Here is a 22,672-nt window from a genome sequence, read left to right as displayed (position 1 = left end):
GGCCTGGCAGTCTCCAGACGAAGCCTTCTGGATCTCCTACTGGTTTGGCACCGGGGGGCTGTGAGTTTTCAGGAATGACCCCGATCGGATTCCAGGAACGTTAACCCCCCTGAGCCACCCCCAGCCCTCGGCAGAAGCTCTTACCCTCCCCAAGACGACTTCTCCAGGGAGTCCTCCCCCCAAGGCATCGCTGTTCCTCTTCCTCTTTCATTCATTCAGTCGTATTGAAGGAGCTATTACTGTGTGCGGGACACTGTACTGAGCTCTTGGAAGAGTACGGTATAGCAATAAACAGACACATTCCCTGCCCACAACGAGCTTACAGTCCAGAGGGCCTGTAGCACCACTGCCAGGTCCCAGGCCTTTTCGGTGTCTGCCCTTCTGGTCTGCCAACCCATGTGTGACCTTGAGGGCCCCCATCCCTGCCTCTCCCCGGTTCCGCACCTGGGAAGCGGCAGCCAAGCATGACGCTCCGTCCTGTCGGAGCCAGCTTCCAGTCTGGGGCTGACGGCCTACTCGGCTCCCAAGAGCCAGGGCCGGGCTGCCAGGGATTTAAAGGCACGGCCAGCCCGGGCCAAGCTGGATCCCGGCTGGCGAGCGGGCATTGCCCAGCGTCCTCGGCCCACAGGACCGTGGCCCCCCTGGCTGGAGGTAATGCTTCCCTCCAAGGCCCTAAGCATCCCACTCCGGCCCCATCTGCTTCCAGTTCCCTCCCCCGGCTTCGGTTTGGGCCCTGGCCGGGGGCACGATAAGCACTTCCCCACTGGAAATTTCCTGCCACGGAGACTCTGGGGAAACTTCCTGTTAGCTTTCGGCCCTGCTGGGAACAGATAACAAGAGCCCCTCAAGCTCCCCTCCCCACCTCCGCCTTGCAAACCACAACAAGGAAGGAGGAAGAATAGGAGGAGAAAGAAGAAGCGGCGTGGCCTGGTGGATAGAGCCCAGGCTTGGGAGTCAAGAGGACGTGGGTTCTAATCCTGGCTCTGCCACTTGCCTGCTGTGTGACCATGGGTGAGTCACTTCACTTCTCTGGGGCTCAGTTACCTCATCTGGAAAATGGGGATAAAGACTGCGAGCATCATATGAGAAGCAGCGCGGCTCAGTGGAAAGAGCCCGGGCTTTGGAGTCAGAGGTCATGGGTTCAAATCCTGGCTCCGCCAATTGTCAGCTATGTGACTTTGGGCAAGTCACTTCTGTTCTCTGGGCCTCAGTTCCCTCATCTGTAAAATGGGGATTAAGACTGTGAGCCCCTCGGGGGACAACCTGATCATCTGTAACCTCCCCAGCGCTTAGAACAGTGCTTTGCACATAGTAAGCACTTAATAAATGCCATCATTATTATTATTATTATTATGTGGGATGGGGACTGTGTCCAATTGAATTAGCTTGCATCTATCCCAGCGCTTAGTATAATGCCCAGCGTTTAGTAGGCGCTTAACACACCACAGTCTTCTAATAATAATAATAATGGCATTTAGACCGTGAGCCCGCTATTGAGTAGGGACTGTCTCAATATGTTACCAACTTGTACTTCCCAAGCGCTTAGTACAGTGCTCTGCACACAGTAAGCGCTCAATAAATACAATTGAATGAATAAAAAAAAAAAGAAAGGAAAGGAGAGGGTGTAGGAGGAGAACCACCCAGCAGCTGTTCAATAAGTACTAATATTACTATCTTTATTACTGATCAAGCATCTATTCAGTGCACAGCACCCTACTGAGTGCTTGGGAGAGTTAAACAGAAACAAGACACAAGTTCCTTGCCCTCAGGAACCTGACAGTCTAGTGGAAGAGACAGATAGATAGATGGACAGACAGAAATTATTTACAAATAGTGGTGAGAGGAGGAAACAACCAAGGGTGAAACAGGAAGTAGCACAGCTCCATCTGGATGGAATAGTCGAATAAATCATTAAACATACAATTACACTGACTAGAGTATATATAAAAAGTTAACTATATATTATACACATACATTTGTAATTATAAAATATATATAAATTTATATTTTATAAAGAAATGAAAAATTAAGTTATATATAAGGGTAAGGGGGAGAGGTGTAAATGCTAAGGGTGATTAGTGGTGTTTATTGAACTCTTGGGTGCTGAGCTCTGTACAAAATGCTTGGAGGAGTACTGTACCATTGAATTGGTAGACACAGTCCCTGCCCACAAGGAGCTTAAAGCCTACAGGAGGAGGCTGACTGTAAATTATACATGGGGAAACAGTAGCGTGTAAGACGGTGTATTTAAGTGCTTAAGAGTTACACAGCTAAGTGCATAGGTGGCACGGAAGGGATGGAGAACAGGGGAAATTAGGGCTTTGTCAGGGAAGACTTCCTGGAGAAGAAGAATTTTAGGAGGGCTTCAAAGGTGGTAGGGCAATGGATTTTCAGATATGAAGGGGGAGGGAGTTCCCAGTCAGAGGGAGGATGTGGGCAAGGGTTGGTGGCAGGATAGAAGAGATTGTGATCTGGGGTGTGAATTAATTGGGGAAGACTGCCTGGGGAGGTGAGATTTTTTCAGGGGGGCTTTGCAGATGGAGAGAGATGTGGTCTGGTGGATTTGTGGGGGGCGGCGCCACATGGGTGAGGGAGCCGAGGAGGGAGAGTCAAGAACGGTCATCTGGAAAGGGTGAAGAACGTGAAGGGAGAGTAGTCGGTAAAGAGCTGGAATCAATGGAAGCCAAGGGTAAAACAGGAAGTAGCACTGATTTCATGAGGAGGGAGATGGGCAACCACTGGAGGATTTTGAGAAGTAGATAGGTGCTTCAAGAAGGTGGGCCACCTGGTACCGAGTTGGTACCAACTGAAAATCAGCAACTGGCCTGCCCATCGTGAAGCTGGGCACCCTAGCAGTGCCACCCAAATCCCAGAAGCTGGGCCGCGGGCCGACCCCTCGATCTGCTTCCGTTCTTCGTCTTCGACACCAGTTCAAAGCCAGTTCTGGCGTTTTCGAGCGTCGGTTCCTGGGGCTCAGGAAAAGGCCGCCCAAAACTCTTGCTGCACTGGAAGAGATGGCGCTGGGGGCCAGAGGTTGGCATCCTGAGCGGGGATGCCTGGGCAAATAAAAAACCCTAAACGTCAAATTAAAGAGAAGCAGAGTAACTTGGACTTATGGGGCACTTTCTGTCCAGTAATAATAATAATAGTAATGATATTTGTTAAGCGTTTTTGCTCCAGTGCTTAGAAGAGTGCTTGGCACCTAGTAAGTGCTTAACAAGTACCATAATTATTATTATGTGCCAGGCACTGTGCTAATCGCTGGGGCAGATAGAGGTTTATCAGGTTGGGCATAGTCCCACAAAGGGCTCACAGTCTTAACCCCCATTTTACAGATGAGGTAACTGAGGCACACAGAAGTGAAGTGACTTGCTCAAGGTCATATAGCAGACAAATGGCAGAGGCGGGATTAGAACCCAGGTTCTTCTAACTTCCAGGCCTAGTCTTTATCCACTAAACTCTGCCGCTTGCCAAGCGGGTTTAATGTCCGTGGTTGAGAGGGAAGGCGGGGGCAGGGGGAGAGCAGTGACATGAGGGGTGAGTTGTACTGCAGTTAGATCGGGCTTTCTGGAAACGGCTCCTGGCAGCGGGAGAAGGACCCGGGAGAATCCATCTCCCTCTGCCAGGGCTCTGCAGCCCCTCCTGAGGTTCCTAATCCATCCCCCCGTCGCCCGGCCTGCCGGAGAAAGATGAACGGGAAATTGTCCTTGGACCAGGGTGCCGGCTTCAGGGGCTCCAAGATGGGAGAATTCTTCCTAACCCGTCCCTCTCCGAATAGTAATAATAATGAGGATTGTTATGACATTTGCTAAGCATTTAGTGTGTGCCAATCACTATCCTGAGTAAAAATTGTTATGACAGTCGGCGAGCTGTAAATTTGTACCGAAGAATGCATTTAGAGTTGGCACTAATAAGCTCAGTATCATCCTTTGCATCATTAAGAGACCGTTTTATGGGTTGTACACATACTGAGGGCATTACCTAGAATGTGATCTCCCTTCAGTAAAGATATTGGAGACTATTTTTTTGGCCTACTGTGGGCCCTTGGGCAAGTCATGTAACTTCTTCTGTGCCCCAGTTTCCTCATCTGTAAAATGGGGATTTGGTACCTCTTCCCTCTCCTCCTTAGACTGGGAGCCCCGTGCGGGGCAGGGACTGTGTCCGACCTGATTATCTCATCTCGACCACGGCGCTTGACATGTAGGAAGTGTTTTAACAAACACTGCAGTTTTTATTAGTATTCACTGGGTACAGGAGAATCAGATCGGAGAAGGTCCCAGCCACCCATGGGGCTCCCACTGTAAGGGAAGCAGTATGTCCTGAAAATCAGAAGGCCCTGGATTCTAATCCTGGCTCTTCCACTTGTCTGCTGTGTGACGCTGAGCAAATCACTTCACTTCTCTGGGCCTCAGTTCCCTCATCTATAAGACGGGGATTAAGACTGTGATCCCCATGTGGGACAGGGACTGTGTCCAATCTGATTAGCTTCTGTCTATCCCAGTGCTTAAGACAGTGCTAGGCACTGTCAACAAATACTTCCCAAGCGCTTAGTACAGTGCTCTGCACACAGTAAGCACTCAGTAAATACGACTGAATGAAATACCATTAAAAAATCAGTCAGCGGTATTTATTGAATGTTCACCGAGAGGACTTTACTAAGCCCTTGGGAAAGTACAGTACCGTAGAGTTGGTAGCCACAATCCTTCCCACAAGCACTTTACAGTCTAGAGGGAAATGTACTAAGCATTTGAACACTGTAGTAATCCCTACCGAGGGCCAAGTGCTTGCAAAGTACAGTAGAAGGCGAGGGCACGTTCCCTGCCCACGGGGAACCTCCACTGTAACAAGGGACTCAAGAGTTATTCTCATTGAATGGAATCAGAATGAATAAAATTGTATGTTCGATCCAATGTAAACATAGACATGAGTCCTGAGCTAGTATTGGTATGGAGGAGCAAATCTTGTACTCTCCTAGGTACTTAGTACAGTGCTCTGCATACAGTAAGCACTCAGAAAATATGATTGATGGATTGATTGATGAGCATCAAAGACCTTGAGTCTCTCTGGAGGAGGAGGGGTGAGAAATCCCTTAAAGAGCAGTTGATCATTCACTCAATCAATCTCGTTTTCAAGTTTAAACTGTTGCAGTTCTGATTTGACCTTCTCAGAGAGACACAGATTTCACTTGATAACCAAAATAATCCCTCCCTCTTCCCTCACTCTTCTCCACTTGTCCTTTACTTCTTTCCACACCCCCACCCCACCACCACAAAGGACCCTCTGAGGGCTGTGACGGAAACTCATTCAGTCAATCAGTTGTGTTTACAGAGTGCTTACTATGTGCAGAGCACTATACTAAGCTCTTGGGAGAGTAATAATAATAATAATAATAATAATGATGATGGTATTTGTTAAGCGCTTACTCTATGCCAAGCACTGTAGCTGAGTTGACGTGTTTCCTTCCCACAGAGAGCTTACAGTCTAGAAGGGGATACAGACATTAATATAAATAAATTACGGCTACGATCATATAAATCCACTCTTTCTGGGTGATGCTGAGTTCAGATTTTGGCTCCATTTGATCAGTCAATCACGCCAGTGGGTTTTTTTTATGGCATTTATTAAGCGCTATGTGCAAAGCACTGTTCTAAGCTCTCTTATTGAGCACCGAGTGCTCGGTGCCATGCTCGGAGCTTGGAAGACTACAGTGAAAGCAAGACTTGCAGTCCCTGACCTCAAGAGGCTTCCAATCTAATGAAGGAGGCAGACAGACAAAAACGATATACAAATACAAGGAAAAGCGGGACAAACAAGGGTGTAGCAGTAGTAGTAGTATTTATTAAGTGCTTACTGTGTGCAGAGTATTTAGTCTGTGCCAATAATAATAATAATAAAGACATTTATTAAGCACTTACTATGTGCAAAGCACTGTTCTCAGTGCTGGGGAGGTTACAAGGTGAACAGGTTGTCCCACAGGGGGCTCACAGTCTTAATCCCCATTTTACAGGTGAGGTAACTGAGGCACAGAGAAGTGAAGTGACTTGCCCAAAGTCACCCAGCTGACAATTGGCAGAGCCGGGATTCAAAGCCATGACTTCTGATTCCAAAGCCCGGGCTCTTACCACTTAGCCACACTACCTCTCACTATGCTGAGTAAAAATTGTTAACAGGAAGTTAACAGGAATTAATTGGAAGTCTAATTTGATAGGAAGTGGCATGAATATGTCCGGATGAAATAGCTGAATAATGACTGGGATTCAAATATATGTGTCTGTATTTGAAAATTTTGTTTGTTATTCAGCTATTTCATCTATATAATAATAATAATAATAATGGCATTTGTTACGCGCTTACTATGTGTGGAGCACTGTTCTAAGCGTGTGTATATATATGTATATTCCCTGACTGAGCCCCTTTCCTCTGCTCCTCCTCCCCTCCCAATCACTCCAACTCCCTCCCTCCGCTCTACCCCCTTCTCTGTCCCCCAGCCCTTGTGTATATGTGTACATATTTATTATTCTATTGATTGAATTAATGATGTGTATATAGCTATAATTCTGTTTATCTATTTTGATGCTGTGTGACTTTGGGCAAGTCACTTTATTTCTCTGTGCCTCAGTTACCTCCTCTGTAAAATTGATTGTGAGCCCCACATGGGACAACCTGATCACCTTGTATCCCCCCAGCACTTAGAACAGTGCTTTGCACATAGCAAGCACTTAACAAATACCATCATTATTATTATATACATACATATATATATTTGAAAGTTCCATTACACCATATATTATGTACATATGTGCTGAGCTCAGGCAGGGGAAGCTTCTGGGTTGTTGAACTTGGGGTTTTAGGGATTGACTGGGGGAACGCTTCCTCGAGGAGGAGGGGTTCTAGGAAGACTTTGACTATGGACTTTGGCTGTGGAGTCGTGGGGATCTGTGGGGTGTGAAGTGGGCCTGTGGCTGAGATTCGTCCCTAGTGGATTGAGGTCCGGAATGGTCATTCCTGTCAGAAAAATTGTCTGTATGTCCCTGCTCAATCAATCAATCAATCAATCGTATTTATTGAGCGCTTACTGTGTGCAGAGCACTGCACTAAGCGCTTGGGAAGTACAGGTTGGCAACATATAGCGATAGTCCCTACCCAACAGTCTAAAAGGGGGAGACAAAGAACAAAACCAAACATACTAACAAAATAAAATAAATAGAATAGATACCCAGGCAGCCTGGACCCTTGCCACAGGCTGGCTGACGGATAGGAGGGCGTTCTTGGGGAAGGGGGTCTTGAGGCAAGGGGGACCTGGGGTGGGGGAGAGCCTGGGTTGAGGGTGTCCTGGGACAAAGGGGGCCTGGGGAAAGGGAGGCCTAGGGCCAGGGGATTCTGCGGGGAAGGGTTCCCAGGGCAAGCCAGACCTGGGATGAGGAAGACACAGGATGAGGGAGGCCTGGTGTATGGGCCTCATTTCCTCCCTGGTAAATCCCCTGGGGCTGGGGGAGGGGAAGGAGGAGGAGGAAGAGGAGGAGGGATTCTTAGGCCGGAGGGTCAGCCTTCAGCAGCAGTGGATGACTTCCTCAGCAGCCCCTGGTCTCCTGGCAGCGGGGAGGGGTTTTCCAGGTGCAGGTCTGGGGGCCCTCGGTGGTCTGGCTGAGGAAGAGGCCACCGATGGGAAGTGAAAAGGGAAGACGAGCCGGGCGCTGGAGCAAAGAGTGTTGGGCAGGAGGTGATGCTCCAGTTCCCGGCCCGGTTTCCCCCACCCCTGCATTTCAGGATCCCCTCCCCGCCCCCAACCACCCTTGGGACTTCAGCATTTCACTCTCATTTCCTCCTGGCCCCAGATTCAGTTCTGGGTTTGCTTTGACTCTTCTCCTTCGCCGGAAGAAGCGCCCCAATCCCACTGGTTTTCCAGCCTCCATCATCATCATCGATCGTATTTATTGAGCGCTTACCATGTGCAGAGCACTGTACTAAGCGCTTGGGAAGTACAAATTGGCAACATATAGAGACAGTCCCTACCCAACAGTGGGCTCACAGTCTTGTTTGGGGTCTCTGGCAGCCCGAGTTTCCCAATCCCAAAGGATCCCCCATGGTCCGTGGATGGGATGAGACCCCGCCACCCCCTCACGGAGGGAGAGGATGCTTAGGCCTTACCAGAGAGAGACCTCCCCCTTCCCACATCAGGGCAAGAGGGAAAGGCAACGGGCTGGGGGTCATAGCTTTGCCTCTGACGCATGCTGTGTGACCATAGGCAAGTTCCTAATCTCTCTGGGCTATGTCATTAAGACTTCGGTTCGATGGAACAGTAGGCCCAGGGCGCGGCGGGGCGGAACAGGGAGAGAAGGTTGGAGGCTCCTGGATCCTTTTCCTCTTCCAAAGAATCGGCTTTTAGATAAAGAGGGATCTGTTGGCGTTAACCAACCACTCCACTCTGTCCCCTGCAGGCTTGCAGCCCGTGTCTTGGAGCAGGGACGACGTGGGCCAGTGGCTGAAGTGGGCTGAGAAGGAGTTCTCCCTGCGGCCTATCGACAACAACACGTTCGAGATGAACGGCAAAGCCCTCCTGCTGCTGACCAAAGAGGATTTCCGGTACAGGTGTCCCCACTCAGGTGAGACCCCCCGGGAGACCCAAGGGGAGGCGGGGAGCTGGAACCAGAAGGCCAGATGGAAAGGCATCCGGAGGCGGCCCTGTGATGGTGATGATGGCATTTATTATTATTATTAATAATAATTATAATTAATAACAAGTGCTTACTATGTGCAAAGCACTGTTCTAAGCACTGGGGAGGTTAAAAGGTGATCAGGTTGTCCCACAGGGGGGCTCACAGTCTTCATCCCCATTTTACAGATGAAGTAACTACGGCACAGAGAAGTGAAGTGACTTGCCCAAGGTCACACAGCAGACCAGTGGTGGACCCGGGATTCGAACCCATTACCTCTGAGTCCCAAGCCCTTACTCTATCCACTAGGCCAATGCTCATGTCCGAAGTTGCATGCATCCCCCTTCTAGACTGTGAGCCCACTGTTGGGTAGGGACTGTCTCTATATGTTTCCAACTTGTGCTTCCCAAGCGCTTAATACAGTGCTCTGCACACAGTAAGCGCTCAATAAATACGATTGATTGATTGATTGATTGATTTAAAAAACCACTACTCATGACACCGCACGCAGATAGATGCTAGCCTCCAGAAGAACTTTCCCTAATACCTTAGTAGTGTCCTATCCAAACGTGCAGGGAAAGAATGCATTGTGGCAGAATTGTACATCATTCCTTGTCAGTCAGTTAGTAAATGGTAATTATTGGAGAGGCAGCATAGTCTAGTGGAAGGCCCCCGGACTGGATGTGATGTGACCTTGGGTAAGTTCTTAACTTCTTTGAGCCTCAGTTTCTTCATTTGTTAAATGGGATGAAACACCTATCCTCCCTTTTAGACTGTGAGCCCCAGTGGGGACAAGGACTGTGTCTGACCTGATTATCTTGTGCGCAGACTAGGCCCAGAGGAAGTACTTAAGAAATATCATCATTATTGTATAATTCTAACCTCTGGTAGGCACATTTGTGGTAAGGATGGCTGTTAGGCTGATGCAATCTTTGGAAGTTAGTCAGAGAAGGCCTCTTGGAGGAAATGACTTTCCAGATTATAAATTCCACTAGACTGTAAACTCCTCAAGGGCAGGGCTGGTGTCTGTTACCTCTGTGGAGAAGGAGCATGACCTAGTGGAAAGAGCACGGGCCCGGGAGTCAAAGGCCCTGGGTTCTAATTGTGGCTCTGCCACTTGTCTGCTGTGTGACCTTGGACAAGTCACTTTATTTCTCCGTACCTCATCTGCCGAAAGGGGATTCGATACCTGTTCTCTACTTAGACTGTGAGCCCCATGTGGGACCTGATGATATTGTATCTACCTCAGCACTTAGAGTAAACACTTAAAAAATACTATAATTATTATTATCGTTATATAGGATTTATACTTCCCAAGTGCTTAGTACAGTGCTCTGCACACAGTAAGTGCTCAGTAAATACGATTGAATGAATGAATATGAGACTCTCTCAAGTGCTCAATTAAAAACTGTTGGCTAATTGATAGGTTTGAAAGTGGTCTGGTGGATTATGATTTTATTACTAGTAGTCCTAGTACTATTTCTAGTAGTAGTATTGTTGTGGCACTTATGGTAGCGGCTCCCCGATCTGGGTTCTAATCCCGCTCTGCCACTTGTCTGCTGTGTGACCTTGGGCGAGTCACTTCACTTCCCCGGGCCTCAGTTAAGTCACCTGTAAAATGGAGATTAAGACTGTACGCCCCATGTGGGACAGGAACTCTGTCCCACCTGATTACCTTGTATCTACCCCAACACTTAGTACAGTGTCTGGCACATAGTAAGCGCTTAGAAATACCATCATTATTATTATTAGCAGTAGTATCTGCAAAATGGGGATTCAAAACCTTGGCTTCCTCCTACTTAGACCGTGAGCCCCATTTGGGACCTGATTATCTTGTATATACCCCAGCACTTAGTACACTGTTGACACATAATCAGCACTTAATTATTATTAGTAGTAATAGTAGTATTATTGTACTCTCCCAAGCACTTAGTATAGTGCTTTCCACACAGTAAGCACTCAACAAGTACAATTGATTGGTTGGTCGATCATAATTAACTCCACGGCCGTGACCCAAGCGAACAGGTTGTGTTCTGTCTTCCAGCAGACAAGAAGGGGGCCACAAATGTTCAGTCACAGATGTGAACAAACCAGAATTTCTCTGCCCAGGGAGGGGGAAGGGATTTCAGAGGAGGAGGTGAGCAGTTAGACGTCCCGCTGGAATAAGTGAGACTGTTCCCTCCCTTGGGCTGTGAAGCTATGATGCATCGGTGACATTTGAAGAGCGAAGGGACAGACGGCATTTGGACGCAACCCAGTTTTTGAAATGCCATCAATGGATGAGTCGTGTTTGCGAGGGAAAGGAAGCCGGAACGCCCCCCCTTCCCCCGTCACCTCACAAAGGGAAACAATTCTCTCTCCTACAGCCAGTTCCCAGGGGCTTTCAGCTGGCACATTGAACCGTGGGAGGGGCGCCTACCAGGCTTAATAATAATAATAATAATATCATTTGTTAAACACTTACTATATCAATCAATCAATCAATCAATCGTATTTATGGAGTGCTTACTGTGTGCAGAGCACTGTACTAAGCGCTTGGAAAGTACAAGTTGGCAACATATAGAGACGGTCCCTACCCAACAGTGGGCTCACAGTCTAGAAGGGAGAGACAGAGAACAAAACCAAACATATTAACAAAATAAAATAAATAGAATAGATATGTACAAGTAAAATAAATAAATAAATAAAGTAATAAATATGTACAAACATATATACATATATACAGGTGTATATATATATATATATACACACACATATATACATATATACAGGTGTATATATATATACACATATATACATATATACAGGTGTATATATATATATATACACATATATACTATATGTGAAGCACTGTTCTAAGCACTGGCGTAGATACAAGGTAATCAGGTGGGACCCAGTCCCTGTCCCACATGGGGCTCACAGTCTTAATCCCCATTTTACAGGTGAGGTAACTGAGGCACAGAGAAGTGAAGTGACTTGCCCAAGGTCACACAGCAGACATCTGGCAGAGCCGGGATTAGAACCCATATTCTCTGACTCTTTCCACTAGGCCACGCAGCTTCTCCAGATGTCCCTTGCTTTTCCAGATTAGTTAGCCAGTTATGGTGTTGACTCAGTGCTTACTATGGGCCAAGCATTGTGCTGAGCGCTGGGGGAGATACCCGGTAATCAAATCGGGCACAGTCACTGTCCCTCATGGGGCTTGCATCTCCCCCTCTAGACGGTAAGCTCAGTGTGGGAAGAGAACGTACCTACCAACTCTGTTATATTGTCCTCTCCCAAGCACTTAATACAGTGCTCTGCACACAGTAAATGCTCAATAAATATCATTGATTGATTGCCGCTTAGAAGGTCAGGAGAGTAGGGATATTATCCTCATTTTAAAGATGAGGAAACAGAGGTCCTGAGATGTTTAGGGACTTGCCCTGGGTCACCCAGAAGACCAGTGGCAGAGCTGGAATCAGAACCCAGGTCCCCGTGGTCCTTCCGCTAAGCCATGTTGCTGCTTCTCGCCGCCGACTCCCGGACCGCCTAGACTCGGGGAGAATTTTAATGAGCGACTCCGAAATTACGGGTGGCCTGGGGACAAGGGGTCAGGAGAGGGGGCAAGTCCGGTAACGGCAGGCTCCCCCCAATCAATCAATCAATCAATCGTATTTATTGAGCGCTTACTATGTGCAGAGCACTGTACTAAGCGCTTGGAAAGTACAAATTGGCATCACATAGAGACAGTCCCTACCCGATAGTGGGCTCACAGTCTAAAAGGGGGAGACAGAGAACAGAACCAAACATACCAACAAAATAAAATAAGTAGGATAGAAATGTACAAGTAAAATAAATAAATAAATAAATAAACAGAGTAATAAATATGTACAACCATAACAACCCCCACTCACCTCTCACTTGACTTTTCGGTTTCGTGTCTCCCCCTCCCCAGGTGACGTGCTGTACGAGCTGCTGCAGCACATCCTGAAACAGAGGAAAACCAGGATGCTGTTCTCCCCGTTCTTCCACCCCGGCAACTCTATCCACACGCAGCCCGAGGTCATGGTACCCCAGAACCACGAGCTCGGTACAGCACGGGGCCGGGGCGGGGGGGAGGGTGGGAGATCCGGCGCCGTGTTGCCAGTCCTCCCATGGGGCTCGCCGTTCCCTCTTGCAGTGGGTTGAACCGGGGCAGTTGGGGGGTGAGGTGGTGCCCCTGGGACGAGCCCACTGTTGGGTAGGGACTGTCTCTATATGTTGCCAACTTGGACTTCCCAAGTGCTTAGTACAGTGCTCTGCACACAGTAAGCGCTCAATAAATACGATTGATTGAATGAATGGTCAGTCAGTAAAGAAGAAGTAGCGTGGCTCAGTGGAAAGAGCCCAGGCTTTGGAGTCAGAATCCCGGCTGTGCCACATGTCTGCTGTGTCACCTTGGGCAAGTCACTTAACTTCTCCGAGCCTCGGTTACCTCATCTGTAAAATGGGGATTAAGATTGTGAGCCCCACGTGGGACAACCTGATCACCTAATATCCTCCCCAGCGCTTAGTACAGTGCTTTGCACGTAGTAAGCGCTTAACAAATGCCATTATTATTATTATTAAATAGGGGCACTGACCCTCTCCTACTGAGGGACCCCTATCTTGGGGTGCTGCCTCTGTCCCATGGGGGCCCCGAGCTTCCTGACCCTGAGTCCCAGGCTGGTGTTTAGCCCCGGACTCTTGCTGCGGCCCAGGGCTCGGTTTCCGGCTGGGGGCCAGGGGCCGAGGGTGGCCAGGGGAGCACCAGCTGGGCATGGCCGTTAGGAAGACCCCGGGTGGGAGCCTTGAAGTCTGGGGCCCATCGCAGCCTCGGGCACGGCCAAACAGGCATGGCCACTCGGCCTGGAGAAGAGAGCTTGTGGTTAGACCAGAAGGAAGGACCAGTGAGAGGGAGAGGAAGAGAGGGAGGAAGGGAGTGTGTGTATATGAGCGCACTCACAAGCACATGTGAATTGGTGTTCCTGCGGGTGTACATGTGAGAGCCTGTAAATTCGTGTTTACGAGAGTGTGTTTGCTGATGTGAGCGAATGGTCAGGGTATCAATCAATCAATCAGTCGTATTTATTGAGCGCTTACTGTGTGCAGAGCACTGTACTAAGCACCTGGGCAGTACTTGTGTGTTTGTGGGAGCATGTCATATATGCACATGGAGGCTTGTGCCCGTGTGTTGGTGTTGGAGGGGTGGCAGTTGTGTATTATGGAAGAAGAGTTTTCCTGGCATTTTCTTTCAGTTCCCTCCCTAAAGGCCAGCGGGCTCTAGAAACTGAGTTTTTGTGACTCCTCAACCTCAGTTAGTCAATCGTTTTCCTTCATTATTTATTTATTATTTATTATTTATTAATCACCGCCAATAAAGGGTTGCTTTGTGGCAGACAATTTTAAAATGTCTGTTAATTAATGGTTGGCAAAAAAAGCACCCCACCCTGTACCAGATCATCTCAGCTGCTCGTATCAGGAAAAACTGCCTTCAGGTGGCCTGGCCGGCCTGGCAGCTTGGCTGAGTGGATAGAGCACAGGCCTGGGAGCTGAAAGGACCTGGGTTCTAATCCCACATCCTCCACTTGTCTGTTGTGTGACCTTGGGTAAGTCATTTCACTTCTCTTTGCTTCAGTCCCCTCATCTGTAAAATGGGGATTAAGACTGTGAGCTTCATGTGGGACAAACTGATCACCTTGTATCCCCCCAGCGCTTAGAACAGTGATTTGCACATAGTAAGCGCTTAACAAATGCCATTATTATTATTATTTCACTTCTCTTTGCCGCAGTTCCCTCATCTGTAAAATGGGGATTAAGACTGTGAGCTCCATATGGGACAGGGACTGTGTCCAACCTGATTAACTTGTATGTACCCCAGTGCTTAGAAGAGTGCTTGGCACATAGCCAGGACTGGAAAGCCAGCACCCGGCCACCCGGGGCTGAGGTCACGTCATCCGTCCGTGGGCCACGAGCTTTCGGGAAGCGGGAACCGGCTTCCTTCAGCCCATCTCACTAGCCTTCACTTCCCAGAGACAGAGGAACTTTGCTTCTTGTTTGGGAGTGGGTTGGGGGTCACAAGCTCCAGAACAGCCCGCTCCTGCTCCGGGCCTTCCTGGGAAACAGCCATTCCGGGGGGCAACCTTTAAGCCGGCCAGAGGCCAAGAGGAGGGAGTGACAGTGAGGGCACTGGGACCAGTGAAATTGGTGCCTGGGATCCCCACCCCTTCCTCTTCTCTTCATTGAGAGAGAGAGAGTGTGTGTGTATGTGAGCACGTGTGTGCTTGTAGGGGTTTGAGGAGAGCCTGGAGTTTTTCCATGGGCAGTTGTGAGCTCTGAGTGTGGCTCCTCAGCTTCGCAGAGGCCCCTTCCCATCCACCAGGGTTTTGAAGAGGGGCAGCAGTCTCCTCCCCTAAAGGCTTCCTGTTCTCCTCACCTGGGGCATTGAGCCAGAGAGAGGCGGCTGACATTTGATGCCCGTTTGGCTGGAAGGAAACCCTTTGCTCTCCGTTGGAAATTTCCTTTCAGAAATCCGTCGGCCTTGGGTCAGCCAGCGGGTGTTGACGGAGCTCAGCGGGGGCCGGGTGAAGGGAGCTGGGTGCGGGGGGCTAGGCAGCTCTTTGTCCAGGAGGCTGTGTTTATTCAGAATATATCCAGCGCCTTTATTTACTTCTGGGCTTCAGACGTGGGTGGAGTTACTCTCCCTCCATCCTAGTCCCAGCCTGGATCCTGTTCAGAGAGGATCCAGGGAGGAGGGAGCCGGAGAGGATCACCCATCCTGGGCCTTTCTGGTGGAGGAGGGAGGGCTGATTGGAACCACCGGAATGAGGGTCTTCTCCCCTGACCCTACACTGTCTCCATCCCTGCCCCATGCTCCCCGGGAAGGTACCAGCTTCCCTGTGGAGTCTCCCCAGTGCTGGATGTAAGCCAGGATGGGAATCATGGGAGACAGTGCTCTGTACACAGTAAGCGCTCAATAAATACAATTAAATGAAATTAAATGAAATGGCCTAGTAGATAGAACACAGGCCTGAAAATCAGAAGGCTCTGGTTTGTAGTCCCGGCTCTGTCACTTGTCTGCTGTGTTACCTTGGACAAGTCACTTCACTTCTCTGGACCTCAGTTAACCTCATCTGTAAAGTGGGGTTTGAGACTGTGAGCCCAACATGAGGCAGGGACTGTGTCCAACCTAATTTGCTTGTATCCACCCCAGTGCTTAGTACAGTGCATGGCACATAGTAAGTGCTTAACAAATACCATCATTATTATTATTATTATCATTCCACTGGGCAAACTGCCTAACGCCCAGGGTGTTATCCTGCGGATCCTGGTGGGAAGAGGGGGTGCCTGAAGCCATTGCCCACCTTCAGCGGCCCCCTCCTCTCTTGGCCAGCCCCCGCTGCCCTATCGGAGCCCAAGGCCTGACCTGCCCCTCCCTGTTCGTGGATGGGCCCCAATTTTCCGGGTGGCACAAGGCGGATGCAGCCACCTCGATCCCAGGCTGGGAGCAGGGAAGGGGACTTCCCAAGGCCCCCCCCGCCACACTGTTGTCCCAGTTAAGATCCAGTAGGGCCACGCTGGGGCCGTCAGCTCCCTGAGTGGGCTCTGCAGAAAATCAGTCACTTGAGGTGCATGGCCTCACCCAGCGTGGTTTGCCAGAGATCAGGGGTGGCGAAGACCCGGGTGGGGGGAAGATTTTCCGGGACTTGATGTTGGTGCCGTCCCCCCGCCCCTCCAAGCAGGAAAGTTCCCCTTCCTCTAGGGACTTCCCACATTTCCCTCCAGTGGCCCGGAGCGGGCCCCGCCCCCTCCTCAAAACCAGGCACATCACAGAGGGCCCACAGAGAGACATCAGACCAGTCCAGGCCCAGCCGCTTCCTCTCGGACCCTGGAAAGTCCGGAAACGGCTCCCGGCTTTGATGCTCGGAGGACGGGGGCGGGAAGGGGGCTTTAACCCTGCTAGCGCCCAGGGCAGAGGTCGCCAACCTGCAGCTTGAATTGTCGGAATTAGAGGGAGCAGAATCAGTGAGTCAGTTGTATTTATTGAGCACTTACTCTGTGCAGAGTAAGTGCTCTTACTTTTAGACTGTGAGCCCACTGTTGGGTAGGGACTGTCTCTGTATGTTGCCAATTTGTACTTCCCAAGCGCTTAGCACAGTGCTCTGCACATAGTAAGCGCTCAATAAATACGATTGATTGATTGATTGATTGCAGAGCACTGTACTAAGTGCTTGGAAGAGGAAGTATAACAGTTGATAGACACCTTCCCTGCCCACAATAAGCTTACAGTCGAGAGTCTACAGTCAATTAATCAGTGATATTTATAGAGAAGCAGTGTGGCCTAGTTTATAGAATATGAGCCTGGGAATCAGAAGGACCTGGGTTCTAATCCCGGCTCCGCCACTTGTCTGCTGTGCGACCTTGGCAAGTTACTTCACTTCTCTGTGCCTGAGTTCCCTCATCTGTCAAATGGGGATGAAGACTGTGAGCCCACGTGGGACAACCTGATCACCTTGTATCCTCCCCAGCGCTTAGAACAGTGCTTTGCACATAGTAAGTGCTTTACAAATGCCATCATTGCAATTGCACTTAACAGATACCATAATTATTATTAAAATGGGGATTAAGACTGTGAACCCCTTGTGGAATAAGGATTGAGTCTTATATCTACCCCCAGTACTCAGTAAAGTGCCTGACACAGTAAGTGCTTAATTCATTCATTCGTTCAATCATATTTATTGAGCATTTACTGTGTGCAAAGCTGTGTACTAAGAGCTTGGGAGAGTACAGTATAACAATAGACACATTCCCGTGCCCTTAACAAAAGCCACTTAAAAAAAAAATGAGCCCAAGCCAGGCTTTCATTCGTTCATTCAGTTGTATTTATTGAGCACTTACTGTGTGCAGATCACTGTAAAAAAATGAGCCCAAGCCAGGCTTTCCTGGAATTAACTACCTAGCATCTTCAACTGCTTCTCATTAATGGCTTCTTTCCCTCTGACTTAAAACACACCCATGTGTCCCTCACCCTAAAAAAACCCATCTCTGGACCCTACAACACCCTACCCAAGCCCCTTTCCCTCCTCCCTTTCCTGCCCAGATTCTCCAGACATTTTCTCTATACTGTCTTTGCTTCCACTTGTGCCCCTCCAACTCCCTTCGTGACCCCCTGCAGTTCACTTTCCACCCCCTTCAATTTATTTCTTTTTAAATGGTATTAAGTGCTTATTGTGTTCCAGGCACTGTACTAAGTGCTGGGATAGATACAGCCTAATCAAGTTGGACAGAGTCCCCGCCCCAAGTGGGGTTCACTGTCTGAACTCCCATTATACAGATGGGGGAATGGAGGCACAGAGAAGTTGTGACGTGCCCAAGGTCACACAGCAGACATGTGGCGGAGCTGGGATTAGAACCCAGGTCCTCTAGACTTCCAGGCCTGTGCTTTTTCCAGTGGGCCACGCTGCTTCTCTCTTCTGAAACTTCTCTCTCCAATATCATCAGTGATCTTTTTTCTGCCAGATCAGTCGGGAGTCTACCCTATCCTAACGCCCATCAGCTGCGGGTCCCCTTCTCTTCGCAATCCGCACTCCCCCATTTGCGGATCTCATCCGCTCCCACTCCTTCAGCTCCCGCTTCTGTGCGGATGATCCCAAATCGACCTCACTAGCCCCGATCCTGCTCCTTCTTGGAAATTCCTCCTGCCTCTGGAACATCTCTGTGGGGACGTCTCGCGAGCCCCACAAACTCACCAGGTCCAAAACGAAACCATTAATCTATTTCTCTCCCTACACCTCTTCTAGACTGTGAGCCCGCTGTTTGGTAGGGACCGTCTCTATATGTTGCCAACTTGTACTTCCCAAGCGCTTAGTACAGTGCTCTGCACACAGTAAGTGCTTAATAAATATGATTGAATGAATGAATGAATATATTCAAGTATCTGTCTTCCCCAGCTAGGTTGTAAGCTCCATGAGGGCAGGGATGGCGTCTCCCGACTCTGTTGTACTCAGTCAAGCGTTCTGCACGCTCTAAGACCAGTGCTTAGTGCAGTGCTCTGCACACAGTACGCACTTAATAAATATTATTACAACTGCTACTACAAGAGAGGCACAGTAAACGCTATTGAATTGATCAATCATATTTATTGAGCACTTATAGTGTGCAGAGCATTATACTACGCATTTTAGGGAGTACAATGTGACAGAGTCGGAAGAAACAATCCCTGCCTACAACAAGCTTACAGTCTAGAGGGGAGGGCAGACATTTATATAAATAAAAGTCGATTGATGAAAGCAACAGCCCCTTGAACTTGTAGGGCGCTTTGATTTTTTTGAAATCACATTATCCTTACATCATTACTATTATTACCTTATTACTTATTATTATTACTTATTACTATTTACTTATTACCTTATTACCTATTACTATTATTTTAGACTGTGAGCCCACTGTTGGGTAGGGACTGTCTCTACATGTTGCCAACTTGTACTTCCCAAGCGCTTAGTACAGTGCTGTGCACACAGTAAGCGCTCAATCAATACGATTGATTGATTGATTATTGCCGTTATGTTTTTTACTGTCATTATCCCCCCCTCCATTTCCCAAGTGGAGAAACGGAGGCCCGCAGAGGTCCAGTGGCTTGCCTAAGGCCTACCCCCCCAAACCTGTGCCCTCTTCCCCTCCCCTGAGCCCCCGCATCCCGAGTCGCCGATAACCAGCGGGTCCCTCTCCCCTCTTCCCCCAGATAACTGCCTCCAGCGGGCCTCGAGACCTCCAGTGGAAAGCGTCCAGCACAACCCTCCCACCATCGAACTGTTGCACCGCTCCCGGTCCCCCGTCACGACCAACCACCGGCCGTCTCCGGACCCCGACCAGCGGCCCCTCCGGTCCCCCCTGGACAACATGATCCGCCGCCTCTCCCCGGCCGAGCGGGTCTCTGGCCCGCGGCTCCACCAGGAGGGCGCCCACCAGGAGCCCTACCCCCTGTGCGTGTCTCCCATGGAGAACAATCACTGCCCGCCCACTTCGGAGGGGCCCGCCAAGCCGTCCAGCCCGCGCCCGGAGAGCGCCCGCGTCATTCAGCTCATGCCCAGTCCCATCATGCACCCGCTGATACTGAACCCCCGACACTCGGTGGATTTCAAACAGTCGCGCCTGGCCGAGGACGGGCTGCACCGTGAGGGGAAGCCCATCAACCTGTCCCACCGGGAGGACCTGGCCTACGTCAACCACATCATGGTGTCCGTCTCCCCACCGGAGGACCACGCCGTGCCCATCGGGCGGATAGCAGGTGGGTGCCATCCCCGGAGGGGAAGTGCCCAGAGGGGCAGGTTGCCAGTGCGGAGTCGAGCGGAAGGTCCCAGGAGAGCTTCGAATCGTTCCCCCAATAGCTGGGGAAGGCTGAACCGAACAGTCTGTTTCCTCAGGCCCGGCAGGGCTGAGGATGCCTGGGAAGGGAGAAGCATGGGGCCACAGTCGTCTCAGGGAGAGCCGGGATGGGATCCTTAGAGGGCTGTTGGTCCCTCATCCTCAACCAGGGCTGACTCTGGGTGCTGTCGGGTGGATCCCCGGAGAGTGGCTGCCGGATGGGACATCAGGGCCGGAGCGGGGAGGTGAGGGTGGCAGGACCCCCAGAGAGCTGCAGGCAGGATATCGGGACAGGAGCAGGTGGGATGTCGGGGCCGGAGGGAGGAGGTGAGGGGTGGCCGGGCCCCCGGAGAATGGCTGCCGGGTGGGATTTCGGGGCTGGTGAGGGGCTGCCGGACAGGTCGTCGGGGCCGGAACTAAGAGGCGAAGGGCGACCGGGCCCCCGGAGAGCTGCTGCTGGGTGGGATGTTGGGAACAGAGCCGGGAAGTGAGGGGCATCCGGGCTCCCAGAGAGCTGCTGTCGGGCAGGACGTCGTGGCCGGACTGGGGAGGTGAGAGGTCGCTGGGATGCCGGCCATGTGGATGCCTAGAGACTCCAGTCCCCATCCCGCTCACTGCTCCACCCTGGGCCCGCTCTCCTGGGGTGGAGCCCAGGGTGGCCCAGGGGGCTCGGGGGTTGAGGAGGGTGGATAAGTCTCTGGAGCCGACAAGTACTTTTTCTGGGGATAACTCAGTGGCCAATCGACTACTAAGTTCTCTCTGTTCGTAACAGTTTCATAGTGGTATTTACTAGGGTGCTTGTTAAATCCCTACTAGGTGCCAGGAACTTTGCTAAGTGCTGGTGTATAATAATAGTAATAACAATGATAATAATCGTGTTAAGTGCCTGTTATGTGCCAAGCATTGTACTAAGCGCTGGGGTAGTTACATGATAATCAGGTTGGGCACAGTCCCTGTCCCAAATGGGACTCCCAGTCTAAGATGGAGGGAGAACAGGTATCGAATTTCTGTTTTACAGATGAGGAAAGTGAGGCCCTGAGAAGTTGAGTGACTTGTCAGAGGTCACACAACAGGCAAGTGGCAGAGCCAGGATTAGAACTCAGGCCCTCCAACTCCAAGGCCCATGCTCTTTCAACTAGACCACACTTCTTCTCTGGCTTAGATACTCAAATCAGACACAGTCCCTCCCCTCAACACCCAGAGCTTAGTATAGTTCCTGGAACATAGTAAGCACTTAACAAATACCGTAATTATTATTATTAAAGGGCTCACACTCTTGGGAGGAAGGACGAGTAGGGATCTTCTCCCCATTTTATAGATGAGGAAACTGAGGCCCCAAGAGGGAAGGCCAATGGCAGAGCTGGGATTAGAACCCAGGTTTCCTTACTCCCAGCCCCGTGCACTTTCCACTAGACAACACTGCCTCCTCCGTGTTTTCAGTGAAGCCTCCTCACTGCTGCTTTGCATGCGATAAGTAGAGCGTTTTGTGTGGGGAGGGAGTGCTTCCAATCTCGCTGCCACCTATTCGAAAACCGCCAAGCAGGCCTGAAGGAGTCCTCCGGCCTGGTCAGGGCATCTTTAAGGAATGGCCCAGTAATCCGGGCAACCTGGAGCAACAGAGTGAGAAGGGACAAGAAACGGAGGTGGCAGTCCCAGCCTGAGGATGGGCCTGGGATATAGGATTTGCCCTTCTCTCCGTGTCCTGTTTACCTGGTTCCCGAAAAGAGCGGGCGAGTTATTCCGGTTTCCATTGCGCAGGATGATCAAGCGTGTCAGAGGGGGAGGAGCAGGAGGAGAGGAGGAGGAAGAAGGGAGAAGAGGAGAGGAGGAGAGGGAGGATGAAAAGGAGGAGGAACAGGAAGAGAAGGAAAGGCTAGGGGAAGGAGGAAGTCCAAATGTTTCGCAGATCGAGGGGCCCCTGCTTTCTGAGTCGGTCTGGGGTTTTTCCACTCCTTGGGAAGTCGCTCCCGAGCGTTCTTGCCCTTTATCCGCGTCCTGCTGTGGGCACCGGTCCAGTGGAAAGAGTATGACTCTGGGAATCAGGACACCTGGGTTCTAGGCCCAGCTAGGCCAGGAAGGGAATGCCTAATTTTATAATGGTATTTGTTAAGCACTTACTAAGTGCAAAGCGCTGTTTTAAGCGCTGGGGAGGTTACAAGGTGATCAGGTTGTCCCATGTGGGGCTCACAGTTTTAATCCCCATTTTACAGATGAGGGAACTGAGGCACAGAGAATCAATCGTATTTATTGAGTGCTTACTGTGTGCAGAGCACCGTACTAAGCACTTGGGAAGTACAAGTTGGCAACATATAGAGACAGTCCCTACCCAACAGTGGGCTCACAGTCTAAAAGTTAAGTGACTTAGCCAAAGTCACACAACTGGCAATTGGCGGAGCCGGGATTTGAACCCATGACCTCTGACTCCAAAGCCCGGGCTCTTTCCACTGAGCCACGCTGCTTCTCTAATTGATAGCAATAATCAAGTAGGTGCCCAATCCAATGCCCCACGCTGGGGTAGATACGCTACAGTCAGGCCAAACAACTGGGCCGTCAGTAGGGAAGACTTCTGCCCAAAGAAGAAGCAGGCGGGGCATTCCGCGGGGCGGACGGGCCCGGCCGGAATCCTGGAGCCGGTCTGGGACCAGGAGGCTCCA

The 22,672-nt window shown here is 50.2% G+C and overlaps 1 protein-coding gene across 2 annotated transcripts in view; it reads left to right on the top strand.

Annotated features, from left to right (window-relative positions):
• ETV6 (ETS variant transcription factor 6) overlaps positions 1-22,672 on the top strand; it is a 178,499-nt gene that overhangs the window by 137,307 nt on the left and 18,520 nt on the right. For both annotated transcript variants that reach the window (XM_038753825.1, XM_038753826.1), the window contains exons 3-5: positions 8,439-8,603; positions 12,592-12,726; positions 19,396-19,941. In XM_038753825.1, coding sequence (XP_038609753.1) covers positions 8,439-8,603; positions 12,592-12,726; positions 19,396-19,941 — 846 coding nt within the window. The remainder of the gene's footprint in view (positions 1-8,438; positions 8,604-12,591; positions 12,727-19,395; positions 19,942-22,672) is intronic.

The sequence above is a fragment of the Tachyglossus aculeatus genome, chromosome 11 (assembly GCF_015852505.1).
Source record: "Tachyglossus aculeatus isolate mTacAcu1 chromosome 11, mTacAcu1.pri, whole genome shotgun sequence".
In the NCBI taxonomy this organism is placed as follows: domain Eukaryota; kingdom Metazoa; phylum Chordata; class Mammalia; order Monotremata; family Tachyglossidae; genus Tachyglossus; species Tachyglossus aculeatus.
Note: the sequence above shows the minus strand (reverse complement) of the source record. Positions and strands in the feature narration are given on the sequence as shown.